The sequence below is a fragment of the Stegodyphus dumicola genome, chromosome 8, assembly GCF_044657685.1.
Source record: "Stegodyphus dumicola isolate Sdum_Otavi_A_Nest chromosome 8, ASM4465768v1".
In the NCBI taxonomy this organism is placed as follows: Eukaryota; Metazoa; Arthropoda; class Arachnida; order Araneae; family Eresidae; genus Stegodyphus; species Stegodyphus dumicola.
In genome coordinates, this window is record NC_140775.1 from 43,236,406 (window position 1) to 43,252,970 (window position 16,565).

At 32.8% G+C, this 16,565-nt stretch overlaps 1 protein-coding gene across 1 annotated transcript in view; it reads right to left on the reverse strand.

Moving 5' to 3' along the window:
• LOC118200330 (chymotrypsin B-like) overlaps window positions 1–16,565 on the reverse strand; it is a 134,610-nt gene that overhangs the window by 13,180 nt on the left and 104,865 nt on the right. The window contains exon 8 of the mRNA XM_085821790.1: window positions 13,849–13,991. Within this exon, the coding sequence (XP_085677916.1) occupies window positions 13,849–13,991 (143 nt within the window). The remainder of the gene's footprint in view (window positions 1–13,848; window positions 13,992–16,565) is intronic.

A 16,565-nucleotide genomic window follows, 5' to 3' on the forward strand; every position in this document is an offset into this window, starting at 1 on the left:
ACTGCACAGGATAAATTTACTTTCGGCACAGTATTGCATTTCAACAGTTTCTTTTGCGGCAATCCAAACAAGTGATTTCTCATGTCATGTTCATAATCACTGCACAGAAAATGTTCGCGGCAAATTCTTTCGTTTTTCACATTAATAGAATCTTGTCTTCATTTATGTATCCATTCTTTCGACAAAAGCAAATTGTCCAGCATGAGATACAATATCTCTTCCTTTCGTATTTCTATAAGTGTTACGGCACTTAGCTACTGCACAAGAAGCCATATTACATAAAGGATACTTTAAATATAGAATTTAAAAGGAAAACTGACTAAAGCTATATATATATATATACAAATTATTAAATATTTGCATTATTAGAAAACAAATATGTATGATTAAAATTAATTTGGGATATGCGACCTCCAGAAAATCGTCTCGCAACTGAATGAAACTACAGTTTTAAACGCGCGAAATCAAAGCAGGTGCAACACAGACACGTCAGATTACTTCCAATTAACGCCCTCCATCAGCCTCGCGTCGGCGAGGAGTCGAACAAAGGAATGACCTAGCCATGGAGGTAGGACGTCCTACCTCCATGGACCTAGTCCTTCTCTTTATCCCTGATCCCGAGGCCATTTTGGCCTTTGTCTACGAGGTTATTGTCGGAATGCAAATTATTGGTCGTCTTTCGCGCAGCTGATCTGCATGTTGCTGTCTGTAAAGATTTTGCGGGAATTAGAAGGATACAGTTCTTGTGGACAAAGTGGGAAGACAGTTGATATGGGGCCTGGCGTCATGTTTGCAGACACGGAAAGCGGCCGTCCTAAGCAGTTTTGACCCTCGAACATCTATTCACTGGTTTCTGTGACACATTTGCTTCACTTTATTACTGATTCTGTAGGTGGCAAATGGCGGAATGTTTGACACTTAGGTATTGGGCGATTTTCGACTGGCGTTGGCCCCTTTCTGGATGCTTTGTTGTTGGTCATCACCTGACGTAACTCATATAATATTACCTACTCGTTTTTAAAAGTATTTCTAGTATTTAGATATTCCTTGTGAGGTCATAACGCAGAGATTTAGGCTTTGTACAAAAAAGCATGTTTTTATATCTAACACGTTTTCTTTACTTTCAGCTTACGTACACCTGTTTGCAAATGTTATGCTGCACGTTTTTAAAAATTTATAACTACATTATTTCCTCCCTGCATATCATAATTTTTGCCTTTGTTGTTTATTTTTGACCGCAAGTTAATCACAATAATAATAGTGAAAGTGCAATTTTCTTTGTTTCTATAGTTAGATTCTCTACTTTTATTATTACTAAATAATGATTCATTGCATTGTAGAAAGGGAAACTTAAAAATATGAGAATGAAAAATTTTGCCATATAACCTGGTAAAAGATTTGTGTAACCGTAATTTTTTATCCGAAACTGTTGCGACTTTCTGTTTTATCCGAAACAGCAGCAGTTCGCCACACATCGGATAATCATTACGGTTCAGCGGAATGAATAATGCATTCAAAATGCACACTAATCTTTACTTTATCAGTTCAGGGATTTTTATATTTGAAGAAATACTCAGACGATAAAGAATTCCACAAAGTAATTGCATTTTCATTGCACTCGAGTAACGAAATACAAATTAACGGATGTTCGCTTAGAGACATCGATTTACGATTTGCAAAAACATTTTTCAGGGAGCGGAAAAAAGAATTACAGTTTCCAAAGAAATTAAGATTAAAGAATTCTTTTACCTTCTCTAATGCTGCAGCTCGGAAATGAAACAGCTTCATAAAATAATTCATTTCAAGCATTTACGTGAGATTTTATTCCTTTGTATTCAATTTAATTATATTTTATCAATCAACGGGATTCGAATCCTTGTATTATTTTATTTCGACAGCTACAACCAATTAAATTCTCATTGTGAATTTCCACTAGACACATACCATAATTAAGCTATGAATAATGCCTTTTTATGACATTAGTTAATTAATTAGATATGGGAACTCAAACCACTTAAATTTAGTTAATTAATTGCGGCATTGTGCCCCCATTTAATGACACTCTTTGTTTCAGGCATGTTAAACTTATTTTCAATAATTGTGAGGTTATATTACATCTAATTTATGAAAAAAGAAAACTATTTTCCACATGACTAAAAAGCTTATAAAGTATTTTCTCTCTCCTTTCTGCATGCCTCCGTAGTGTAACGGCAGCACATTCGGCGCGTATTCCAGAAGTCCGTGGTTCGATTCCAGGCGAGAGCATTGCTCATTTTTCAAGTCTCCAGCATCAAAATAACCTAATAACTCTACAGTGGCGTCCGAACTAAAAGGTGATGGATGATGATTATTCATCACATGGATTTGGCGATTGGGTCCCTTAATCCCAATCGCCAAATTGTTGTTGCCTTTTAAAAGGAGGAGTATATAAGGTACTTTAGACATGGTATGGTCGTTAAGGATTATATCTCCTGCCTCCTTTCTGCATGGCTTCGTGGATAACGGTAGCATACTTAGCGCGTATTCGAGAGGTCCAGGTTCGAGTTCCGGTGAGGGCACTGCACATTTTTCACATCATTCTGCATCAGAAAACATAATGTCTCTAGAAGCTTATTAAGCGCCTTACTATTTGAATCAGAAATTAATAGTGTTGTAGGGTTTATATTTATTTTAACTAACATTTATTTTAAGTTTAAACTATCTATCTTTCCTGTCAAGCCTTACTTTCCCCTGGAACTGCCAATGCCAGAGTATGTAAATTTTAGTAGAACGCGCAAGGATTCAAATTATCAGCGGGAGTATTCTGATTTAAATAGAAAGGAAACGAGTTCGAGGTGTGCTGTTCTTACTTCACGAGCGCGGAGGTAGTTAGCCAGAAATTGAAGAACCCCGCGTTTCGGCCTGTGTGCTTGCCTGGAAGAATTGTTAACCGTTCAACGTGATCTTCAAGTTTGCTGAATTAGCAGCGGTATTGTAAAACGCGGTGAGGTTAGTTACTTTTAGAGAGCCTCGTAGTTAGAGTCTTGTCATTAGTTTCTTTTCAGGTTATCATTTTTATTTTACCGCCGAGTTGGCGTAGTTTGTGAGCGTCAAGAGCACGCACTTGTAATTTATTACGTTGAATAAAAAGGGACTTAAACCCTTAACAAGACTCTGTCATTTATCCAGTTTCAACAGTCACCTCTTGGTTGCGTGCAAGTTGGAGGCGCGCAACGCTACAGTGTAAACATAGAAAAATATAGCATGTAGTATAGTGTAAATATATAGCTATAGAAAAAGTGATTCTAAAGATAAAAAATCTAATGTGTAGTATAGCGTAAGTATAGAAATATAGAAAAATTGAATCTAAAGTTCGTTGATAAAATTAAGAAACTTAAAAGAAAGAAGTTGAAATATAGCAATATTCCACGAACAGTCCGTGATCTTCAAAACAATTCTCAATGAGTAGAAAATTCTGCTACTAGATTCAAGCGAAAACTGTCCAAATTAGGAATTAATTGCAGTATTTCTTAGATTTGTGTTCACATGGTTAGGCTATTTCTTCATTCCTTAGCTAGAGTTAGACACCACGAAATTCTTTATTACTCGCACTGGTAAAAGAAATTTCCAGTAATCCCCTTACCTTGTTTCTGATTGGTTACGTTACAGACAATCGTACTTTAGGGGCAACATTTAAGACATTGGACTGTAACGTTATTTAATCTATGGTCGCATTTCTGGACTTGTCTCCCATGGAGCACTTATAATATCATTGATCGGATATCGCAAAAGAAAGAAACAGGTGCAATTTAAATTCCTTATGCGACAAAGGATTTGCAGCGTGACAAAATATTCCACAGATAATGATTAACGACCTCGCTAATAGTATGACAAAATGTATAAGTAAGTGCCTCTATTTAAGCGCATGCTGGACCTATCCCATCCTGAGTAAATCGAGACGAATTCAGTAGGTAATATTTGAATGGTTGTTTTTTCTCCCAATTTTTGACCCTTCGCAGATTATAAACTCATCGATCGATCTAGAGAACTTAAGACTTCCACGGATTTTCTTTCTTAATGTTTTCAATTTATATGTTGAGCAGAGTTCTGTGAGTTATTTACTTTGTGCAATCATACCTTGTGGTTGCTAATAAATTTTTTAGCTGTGATTTACTTCATTTAAATACGTTACTTATAGATACTTTGTCCTTTTTGTGGTTGCTGCAAATGTATGCTCACTAATTGAGTTTCTATGGAGATAGAGTAAGACTTGAGTGTTTATGAAAACTGGACTTATCACATATATGAGTCTGAAGACTCCCTTCTGTGGACAAGGACAAAAATAAATATTGCACTGACAGCTTTAAATTAAGGACCAGAAAAATGCAAGTTTTAAGAGACGTAGTATTAAAACTTCACTAATGTCATAGATGTACATAACGACGCAAGATGATCGACCAGTTAACTATCAAGAAAATTGACAGAATCACGTGATAGCAGATTTCTGATCAGTGACAAAACGTGAATGTGTAGATAGGCGTAATGCCACGGCAAGAGACTGAATTAAACCTCACTTGAGAAATCCATTTCAGATCTTTATTTCATAATCACATGTTCACATTACTTACAACACTATTTGTAACTCTTTATCAAATATAGTTTTAAAAAAAGTAACCTATGTTTTGAAATATTTTATGAACATTCTAGAAAGCTACCAAAACTAAAACCAAATTTCCCTTAATTCACACGCTGGCTCTTGGCGATCTCCACTTTCTCATCTGTTGTCAGTGAAGAAGAAGCTGATTAGCTAAAGGTGGAAGGCTACACAACAAGAGGGTTAATTTTACAATTGTACTAAATTGCGGAATTCGTTTTATCAGCACTATTCGTTTTTTCAGCAACTATTCGTTTTTTCAACATTCGTTTTATTCGTTTTTTCAACATTCGTTTTATTCGTTTTTTCAACAACTGAAAGAGGCGTGACATCACGAAAAAGACGCGAATGATTTTAATTGTAGAGTAAGTTGAATTAGAAAAAAGGCGGTTATGAAAAAGATATTATGAATGCGTTTGGTGTTTGCCGAAGCGTGGATGTATATTTGTGGAAACATTTTTAGAAAATGGATCAGCTACCAGAAAGTACAAGCAGGGGTTTATCCTTAAAAATAACTTCAGCAAACGATCATTGTTTAGATGTAACTCCTGGTAAGCTAGTAAAACAGCTGCACTGAAACGCATGTATTAAAATATAGCCCTAAATCATACCTAAGATTTCGGATTAATGTATCCTTTATGCTCAGATATTGGTGCAACGTGTTCCGTTGATACTACTACGCAGAACAGTTTGCGTCCGGGGATCGCTACTGTTTTATTTGTGTCATTCTGTCTGTATTATTTATATTCTTAGCTGTACTCACGAAGAAGGGTCAGTATCTAGACACAGACAAAAGTAAATATTTTCTGTCATTTGGGTATAGGCAGTAACACATCTGTCATGAATTTATGCTGGCTATTCCTCCGAAAAGATCTTAAAAGTTGATCACTTAAGATATAGCGGAGCAATGGTCTTATTTTGAATATTGATTAATGGGTATAAAGAGGTGTCAGCACTGGAAAGATGAAGCATGACTGCTCAGTGTTATTATCAACGAGTTTGCTGTATCTCATGTAAGAACAATCTCGCAATATTGTCGGAAATATTTATTAGCTGCATGAATGATAAATTTGTCATCGTTCATTTTGGATTATGTCTTGCCGCAAGGAGAATGGATGGAACAAACAGTGCTCCTTCTATCGAAATGACTTGGAACATGCATTGCATGGACCTAGGAAATTCTATGTTAACTATGGAAAGACAGGATGTTCTGAAAACAAATTTCGTTCTAGAATAGGAATGGCGAAGCCTTCCACGGGAATTTCTAGATAATTTTGTTAAAGCTATGTATCACCAGCAATGTATTCCGGTACTCCGTCACTAGCGGCAAGAAGCTAAGTCGTAGTCCTCATGTAGTACAGTGCACCGAGCTTGAATAATCCATAAATAATTTTATACATTGTAACTTGACAACCCTTCTAGCCTTTTATTAAAAATGAATGTCTTTTACATCTTTTCCTTTGTCTTTTCTTTTCTTTGCATTTTCTTTCTTCTAGCCCTATATGTCATTATACATCTCAATCAAAAATGGATATAAATCATATTGTACTTCTTCACGGGCTTTCTGTAAAATTATTTCTGTCTATTTTTTCATATTTTCTGTAAAAGTATGTCACTGACGCCAGACATACTTTACAAAAGTTACGTTCAAGTTTTTCGTAATATTTATTTTCTATGTACTGGCGTTCATTCTGCTTTCTCTTTGCCAAGGATCAAAGCAGTATGTGATTCCCGTACAATTTATATTCTGACTATTAAAAGTAAACCTCTAGTTTTTATTTTCCGTTTTCATTTTTATTAAGCTTATTTTTACTTCAAATTAAAATAGTTTTAATACTATCCGCTATATTTAATGTTTTTCGCACAAATGCACTGGCATTAGAACAGTATCATGGGAACAGTATCAGTATCATTTTAAAACTGTTGTTTTCGTACACTGATAGCTAATTATTTTATAGCTTCAAAAAAGGCAAAATGTAAGCAATTATTTATAATAATAATAATAATATTAATATTAATTTATAATAATATTGATATTAATTTATAATAATAATAATATTAATTTAACAATTATTTTTTAATTCTCTCCTGATTTCTTTCTTATTGCTGACAGGATATTTCGATGGACTAAAACAGCCATATCTTTCCCTGAATTTTATTCTAACTAAAGTTCAGTATAAGAACAATAGCTTACTGTCTACTTGTTAGATGGATCTCTGAAACGGAAAAGTCTTAGAAGGAATTTCCTGAAGTATTCCGGTCTGGAATTTACTAAAATAAAAACCAACGACTGAAATCTTTCTATGAATATAAATTGCAGCGATTTATTTCAGAAAAGGCTTATTGAGTTAAATTTGACCACTTATTGCAATTTAAAATATTGCAATGTGAAGCAGCAATATGTTTTTTTTTTTGTTTGTTTGTTTTAAGAATTGATTAAGTCTTTCTTTTTTTTTTTATTTAGTACATTTACTAAGACTGGTATAATTAATTTCTTTAAAAGAAAATAGTCAGACTTTTGTCAAAGCAGTTCTTTCCTTTCATGAATCGCAAGCATTTCATCTGATAATTTTACTGTCCCAGAGACTTAGGCATCAAGTTTCACCCATGATTCTTTTGTTTAGGTGAGAATATAACACACGTATCTTGGCACTTTTATTCCATTCTGTGAGAATATAACACTTATTTTATTCCCCTCCCCGTATTAATAAAATATAATACATAGTTTATGCTTCAAGCATAATAATAGTTCTTAGATTTAATGATATGTCAGGCAGCAGGAAAAAGTAATGCTTTGGTGACCTAGAAGAACGTAACGCTAAATAAGAAAAACAGCCTACGTGTTTCATAACATCAAAACTAATCAAATTTTTGAAAAGATGCTTTAGTTTTTCTTTTGCAACGTAAGTAGTTTTTAAACCTCAATAAATATGAACAAAATCCAGAACCATCTGCTTCAGCTTTTATATGTCTAGATACTATTTCTGACTGAATATACAATTTAAGAAACCTGACAGAAATCATTGCCTGGTTTGTTGTCTCCAATCGATAAATTCCATAACTTTACATTGTAAACAGAAAAGAACCAGCACAAAGAAACTATCCTAAAGGGAAATTAATCAACTAAAGATACAAATAGTTGTTAAGAAGAATTCCAATTAATCAAGCTACAGATGCCTGGAACTCTAATTCGAACTCCATTTTGTTTTTCAAGTTCAAAATAAAATTAAGGATGTTGCTTATTAAATTCTACCTTTTCAATTTTCTCTTGTCATAACTAATATGAAAAGATAAGCATTTTATATATATACTTGGACACACACACACATATATATATATACACACATACTTGGAGTTATGAAATTGCAACGGATGAACAAATACTCTTGTGAACAAAAAAAGTCGAAAATGATTCCAGAAAACTCAGAATTTCAATTTATTGGTTAATATTTATTACAGCTTGCTTCTAAGTAAAACTCTCCAATTGCAAAGTATTTAAAGCCGACGGTTTTTTCTAATAATCGAAACAGGCTTTTAAAATCATTTTTCGTGAAACTCTTTCGGAACTCCCAGCGAATTTTCATTTATGGTATCAACGGATTCAAAATGGCTACCGTGAAGCGGCACTTTTAGCAGTGAAAATAATAAAGTAACGTACAGTGTTATATCATGTGAATACGAAGTTCGTGGAGCAGTATTTGTTTAAATTTGGAACAGAAATGCACAAGCAATAACACTATTGTAAAATATTCAACCGCACAGTGCTTTTTATTGACCGTGACATAATCTTTTCAGTCTTGCATAGCATTTTAAATGTTACTTACTTCATTGTTGAGCTGCGTCTGTATCATTAATAGGTCCAAGTTTCATCACCGGTAATAATGGGTTTTAAGAAAGCGTCTTCTTGAGAAAGCATCTCATGGACCACGTAAGCAGGTTGTTATTTTTGGTAAAACATTAATTCTTTTGGAACAACTCAGGCGACGCGCCATAGACCCAAATGATCTTTCAGGTTTTCTTAGCAAAATTAAAATGATATATTACTAGAAGCTCTTACAGTTGCATCCAAATACAAAGGACAAACGTAAAGGAAACCAAAATAGTCTTAAAATTCTTTCATATTTCTTAATACTGGTATATAGCAATAATTTAATTTTGGAAAACTCTTTTTGGTTTTTAAGTGCGTCTAGATTTCTTTGAAAGATAATTTAAGTGAATATAATATAAATTAGACAAATATATATATTTATGTATCCTGTTTCCTTCTGTAAGAACAAGGCAACTCATGGTTTCAGGGTGCGATTGTATTTCACATGCCCTTTGCGATATGATAAATGTAAAGCATATGCGACATGTTAAACTGCTATCAAACAGGACAACAAACTCTTTCAATCAATCACGAACACAACTTTCAAGGAAAATCCAATTCAGGAATTTTGCGTAGTAAATGTCACCTTGCTGATTGGTTGACTATGTGAAAAACAGCATCCAACAATTTTTTTTTCCAGCGTCGCAAAAGTTACGCAGTGTGGTATGTGAGATTTCGTAAGTGTTGCAGTTTCGTAGGCGTGATACGACCTTGAATGCAAAATGCAAATGGCAAAGTTTAAAAAAAATGCATTACCCACTTCAGTTTAAACAAATGGATAATTGCAAATTTCCCCATCGCAGATAAATTTGTGCCGGAAGTAGTAGACGGATCAGTAACATTTTCTGACATTCTCTGCCGGAGGAAGTGCTTCGCTGTGGTTGTTTGACAAGAAATAATATCTGCAATTTGGAAGGGAAAGAATCCATGAAGTTATTTTCTCTCTTATCTGACAAAAACATGTCAAATAAATTATTTTATTTTACAATACAATGTGATTTTTTTTCTTTAAAATATAAATCTACGTTTACTTTAGAAATGCCATTTTCGTATCCTATCAGGTTGGGTTATGATATTCTTCATATCATGCTTTTTTAAGTTCCACCTGCATTGAATTACTACAGAAATTTAACAGGAAGATTTTTTTCACAGATATTATCTGTGAATGCCAATACCAAAGGGAGTTTGAAACTTTCCGAAATGTAAATTTTATTCTCGTGGACAAGCCTAGAAGTGTGATTAGGAGACGTGGAAGAAGATGTATTGAAAATTAGGAGAAACTTCACATTACTGAGTGGATACTCAGTAGATTACTTAAAATAACAAGGAAAATTTCCTATGCTGGTATGTTTGATGTAGCATGAAGTCATAGTTGGAAACTCTCAAAAACGAGTATCGATTTACACTTCGTTTGTTCACAAGAAATAAAGCGAACTTCTTTCTTCAGGCGTACTGTGACTACAGTTAAGAAAAAACACTTTATGCTAATGTTTCTAGAAAAAGACATGGTTGAGCCCAAAAGAAAATCTAATCTTTCAAAAAGCCAGAATTGCATCCAAAGTTTGTTTTGCTTGTTTTTGTATACGGTTAGATATGTTAGGTCTGGATTATTACATTCTTCAGTTGGACACTACTTAAACACATTTTGTAATATTTAATGGGTAAACGTTTAATAATGAAGAATTGTTATTCATCATCAAAGAGTTGATGATGAATCCCTTTCCATTTATTATCTGTTGAATCACTACAGCATTTTCTTGTTGACAAAAACATCCCCAGAAAGCAGGAGGTCCAAAATTTAATAAATGAATATTTTGCGGTGAAACTGAACGAATCTTTCAAAACGAGGGTTGAAAAGTGTCTGGAAAATGATTTGAAGTTGTAAAAAGCAATTAACATTGTATTAATAATTTAAAATTTTGCAATTTTTTCCAGTTTAAAATTATTAATCTCAATACCGCATTACTATACAATCAATCTGATATTACTTTAAAATACTCTTAAAATATGTAACTGCAGTGGAGGAAATACACGAATAACTCGCTTTTACTATGCTAAGCAGGTACAAAAGACTCCTTCTTATTTGGTTTCACTTTCAACCGCAGCCGCTTTCTGTTCCTGACCATATTTATTTATATCAATATAACTTTCCGCGAAATTGTCTTCGCGAAATCTAAAAAAAGACGCAGTGCTCTATATTCAACAAAGGCGTATTATTTTGCCCATAAAATTAAATAAGATTACAGCGAACTGCTGCTTTGAAAGCTCTGGAACCGACATTCCGTGGTTCCTTTTTTGATTTCTCTTAAAGAAGAAGGAACTTTGGAGCTTTTTATCACAAATGACAAATTTAGTTGGACATATGTAGCATAGAATTTTTATATATAAATCTTATATAATACAATTCACTTGAAATGCCTGTTTCCAAGACAGAAAGGTGCATTGCTGTTTCATAGTGCACATATTAAATCAGTGGTGAGTACATGCCTGAGTCAGTCATGAAGTTAACTCGCTCTATATCCAAATCGTAACTGATACCTTGAGGTTGTAAATGTACAGAGAGAGAGATTTCCGTACATTTTCCTTTTTGAAACATGAAAGAGGAGGGGAGTATAAGACACTAAACAATGCTTTAGTTAATGTTGTTATCTATGCCTCTCGGATCGTAATCGCATCGAGGGTTATTTTTTTATTCATTCTTATTGTTGTTTTAAATTTATGTCAGTTTGAAGTGAACTCGAGCAAGCGAAATGTATTTACGAAGATATGTCGAACAGCAAAATAAGTCGTTTACTAATAACGTAATTTCTTCGAAAAGATATTATTTTGCTAAAAATGAATAATGAAAAGCTGATGAATAAAAATTGCTGATTTATTATTAATAATTGCTAAATAAATGTTAAATCAGTACCTTCATAAAATACATAAGCAAACTTTTAAAATCTATTTTATAACTTATCAAAGCCCTTTGTATACTTTTTCTGATTATCCGCCCATTTACTTATTCAGCCTAAATCCCGGTTCCATACATCCTGGTTAATCCTGAGTTTACCGTAATGGTTTTTTTATTGATGAGAAGATTGGGGCAATCCTTTATCGATCCATTCGCTTGGTGCCATTGTGTACCGCATTTAGTTTCCTATCGTATTAGTCACTAAATCTCATTCCGGTAATTCTCTCAAACGTACTGTAATGAAATTAGACAAGCTAATTCTAATTATTCAAGTTTCTAAACTTTCAGTGACGAGCATTGTTAGTTAATCTCACGGCTAATTATTGGAGGTGCTAAAGCAACAAAAATGAGCGTAATATTCGTAAATTTTCAGGACTAGTTTCGAAGGTTTAAATATAGAACTTTCTTCTTTAGCTCCAAGAGTGAGCAAATGACGGAAGAGAAGCCTGTGCGCCGGAGATAACAATGAGAGGAACCAGTGGACCGAACTACCAGTGTTCAGAGACTTCACCGCTCGGCCGCTGGTGGGCTCACTCCTTTAGTTGAAGAAGAAAGCTTTGTATTTAAACCTTCGAAACTAGTCCTGTAAATTTATGAATATTGTGATGATTTTTGTTACCTTAGCACATTCAGCAAGCAATATGCAGTCAATTTTTGGCTGTGTTATCCACATGAGTCGATGAATTTAAGATTTCCTTTCAAAAGGAGGGTGTGTTTATAAATCTTACCACATACACATGCAGTTTCTGCTACCCTGTAGCACTTTAAAAAAAAAAAAATAAATAAATAAATAAAAAAAAAAAAAAAAAAAAAAAAAAAAGATTGTCGCTTGGAAACGGTTTTGTTAGTGACAAACAATTTTATGTAAATCATGACTGACTTAACTGACGGCGACACTTTTGGCAAGTCAGAAACATTGTTCCGCAACAAGCGGACAGAATTCATTTGGCAATTCAAGCTAAAGTTTTCTGAATCAAGATTCAAAATTTCTGGTTTTTCTTAATAAGGATATTTTGCGACATAATTTTACCATAAAATCTATTGAAAAAATTATACTAATTAGTTCAATTAATATAAATATTAAAATAATTTAAATTTCAGAAAAAAACTATACAACGGCTGTAACTGAAATCAGAAAAAAAGAAATGGATCCGCAATTGGCGAATTTATTTGATAATCAGGGAATATTTGAGATTCGGGTATTCTCTAAAGATCTCATATTTCAGGTTTCAGACCAGAGATTCCCAACCATTTTCTTCCATTGATATAAATAAATACCCCCTTGTATTTTTCTTTATGCTATACAATATACAACATAATCGTTAAAAAAGTAATTGCTCATAATTAACTTAAAGATAACAGTTTGTCTAAGAACATGAAAAAAATTCCGGAATGTAATGTTTTATTAGATTTGTATTTAATTATTTTTTGTATTATTATAATTTTTAATTTATTAATATAAACAAGTTTGCAGAAACAAAATCGCATATTCTAATTGTACAGAAGTTCGGTTTTAATTTTATGTGATGGCTGCTCTTGATATACTGATGCATTTTTTTAAATATTTGCCATAAAAACTAATACCTCGATCAAAGATATTTAAACATTTATTGTTTTCCATTCTAGGCTTTGGGTCTTTGTATTTTTTTTTTTTTTTTGTTGTTTTTTTGTTCTTGCGTTATACATTTTAATATTGCACATATTACACAAAAATTTATATAGTTTGAAAAACATTATTGATTTTTAAAATATATTAAATAATTTTATAGTATTTTCTCTTTATGTTTATTCTACGTGATTTCATCCAGCTTTATGTCAATGAACAATTAATTATCAATTTTGTGAATAATTTTTTAATAATCAATTTTGATTATGCGGATCAATTGCTGGTGCTTTTTCGGCTATCAGCCCTTACTCGACCCCTTTATCATCATTAAACACTTCAAAATTTCATGGATGCCCAGAATTCAGTACCGACCCCGTTGGAAATCCCATTCTAGACAATAAAAAAATTCACGCGAATTGTCTTATTCACTACATTGAAGTGGCATAGAGCAGATCCCGATGAATATCTTTAGTCAACCCCGACATCATATTCGCAACAAATTTTCAAATTATAAATGTATGCATAAAAAAAATTTATGCGAAAATTTATCGAAAAATATTTATTTCTTTTGATCTGGCGTGTCTTTTGTAACCAGTCAGCAGATGCTCATACAACAAATCCCAGACATTTTAAAATAAATGCTAAATCGATTATGTATTGAACTATATACGGCGCCGAATATCTTTATTCGCAAAAGCCGGCCGTACTTGCCGATGAAGAAGTATGCAAGGATTCTGCCAGGAATGATCAATGGTCCGAGAATTGAGAAAAGGAAAGATAGTACTCACGTGACAGACTCCGTTCAAAGGAGCCATGCTTCCTGCGCATATCATAGTACTAGGATTGAATTCTCTTCCAACCAATCGTCTGCATAATGCATCATGTTGTACAGGATGGTAAGCCTGCTTCAAGACATCGGAACCACCAGTGCCTGTGAGTGAAAGAAGAAAAACAGGGTTCATAAATTTTATATGATCTGCTAAAAATTACTTATTGTTCCCAATAGCAGAGTAAATGTATAAGAAGGCAGTAACTGATGAGATAATTTACACTTCATAAATTTAGCTGTATGTATTACTTTCAAGTTTGAAATACGATTACTTCTAGTGTGCTGGTCAAATGAATAAATATACAACAAATTAGAAATACTTCTTGAATCCAGAATCCTCTTTTACACTTGTAAGATACTTTTAATTTTCAGATGAATGTTTTACCTTTATTGATTTTAATTATCTAATCTGTCTTGATTTTTAATTATTTAATTCGTAATTATTTTACTTATTTATTTTGCCATTTTTTTTATTGATTTCTTAATTTAAAACAGTAATTTTTAATGAATAATTGTCATGTAATTTTCAAGAGTTTTAAAAATAACCCTACACCTGATTTTCAACACACAACTATTCTCACGGGAAACGCGCACGTTACCGCTGAGCCACGGCCAGACAATTAGAAACTTCTCTCGACGTTGTGTATCAGGAAAAACAACCGTGACGTTACTTGGCAATATTTAAAACAAAAATTGCGTTTGTGGATAGAGAAAAATGAAAAAAGAAATTAAACATATAAAAACAAGTATCACTTTTGTAAGCTAAATAAACTAAAAATGTAACAACATTCTTAAAATAAAAAGCGAAAAGGAAAAATTAAAATTATGAAAACAAATATTACTTTTATAAAATAAAAAAAGTAAAACGCAGAAAAAGGAAAACTTTTTTAAATGAAAAGGAAAAATTGTAAAAAATATTACTTTCGTAAAATAAAAAGTGAAAAGAAAAGTAATGTAAAAAATAAATTTACCTTTGTAAATAAAAAAATAGAAACATTAGTTTGTGAAAATTAAAACTGAAATTTATGTTTGCAAAAAGTATAACATGGAATGAAAAAATAATAAATTAAATTTAATAAGAATGAGAGAAAAAAAAAAGAATAAAAAAATATACTTGTGAAATAAAAAAGAGAAATTGAAAATCGTACAATTAAAACAGCAAAGAATAAATTTAAAGTAATAACTTATAAAGCTAAAATAAATCTAAGGATACTGTTAGCGAGATGCAGATGGCTTATGAAGATGTTCGTTCGTGGATGCTCAAAGGGGCTTAGGCACAGCTTCGGTTTGTTGGAACAGGCTTGAGCATGCACAATCCTCTAGTCGAGGCGTACGTGATATAAGCCTCATCCTCCATCTAGTGACGTCATGGTTGATTTTCTGATAGAGAATAAGGCTCCTATAAAGGCCTCTGGAATACCAGCTAGAATTATGTCGCCTCAGGAAAACTGGCTGGAATACCATAGGCGCCGCTTAATGTGATCGCGGTTAATGATTACCATTCGGATATTTATATGAACTGTCAAATACGCTTATTTGTATACGAAACATGGAAAGTACATCTCATTGCGATCAACCATTCAGTTGATGTTATCAAAATACTGCAGAATGAATATTTTAAACTGAAATAAACTAACCAAATATGGTCGAATTAGAGTATAGTAATTACCAAATGGTACAGACATGTCGCCAAGTAAGTCTCCAAACAGCTTGGTTTAGATTTAAGACTACAATATGCAAATAAGCTAGTTTTCCAAGTTTAAGGTACATCGACTGGATTAATCAGAATCAGCGAATAACGGAGCAGAATTCTATACGACCTTATTTTTCGGGTCTTAAATATCTGAAAAATATCTTTCGTGCCAAAAAATCTGAACAAATTCAGGTTGCAGCACCAATGACAGAAGCTACCCGTTATCTGAAACCAATCCAAGAACATCATAATAAATATATTGTTTGAAGAAGAAAATTATGAAATTGATAATTTCCCTACAAAGCCTGAGAGGGGATACCCTAAGAATGTTTGTTTTAAATTTGCAAAATTCTGTTGATATTTTAAAGGGTATTTTTTAATGATATCGAAATATCCTTGGCTAAACGTGGTCACATTAAGTGGTATTCAAATTAATGTTTCATGTTTTAGCGAGAGGTAAGAGTTTTCCGAATTAATTATTATAAAATTTGTTGATGATTATGGTATCAAAATATTCTTGCAATCGTGATCACATTAAACGGCGCCCGCAGTAGTAGTTTTTACATTTCAGAAAGAAGAAAGAGACATCGGAAGTAATTATTATCATATTATATTGATGGAAATGGAGTTCGTTGTAGATATAAATGCGTAGTCTGATATAAGGTACGCACTAATGGGCAAAGATTTATCACTCCGGCAGAAAAGCTAGTATTGTAATAAGTACCATATATAAACAATATGTTTTTTATTTGGTTATTTCCGTATGAACTTCTTGTAGCAACGCAATGCAGAGTTCTTTTCATATACTGTCTAGTTTTTTAAAGCGTATGCAATCGAATTCAGACAACTAATCCAAAGATTTATGCTTCTGAAAAATTTGTGCCGGGAAGAAAAATAACTGACAATCCAGAAACGTTCATTTCCTCTTTTATCAATGAATATTTTACACACATTCTGTTTATTTAAATCTATAAATGCAAGAA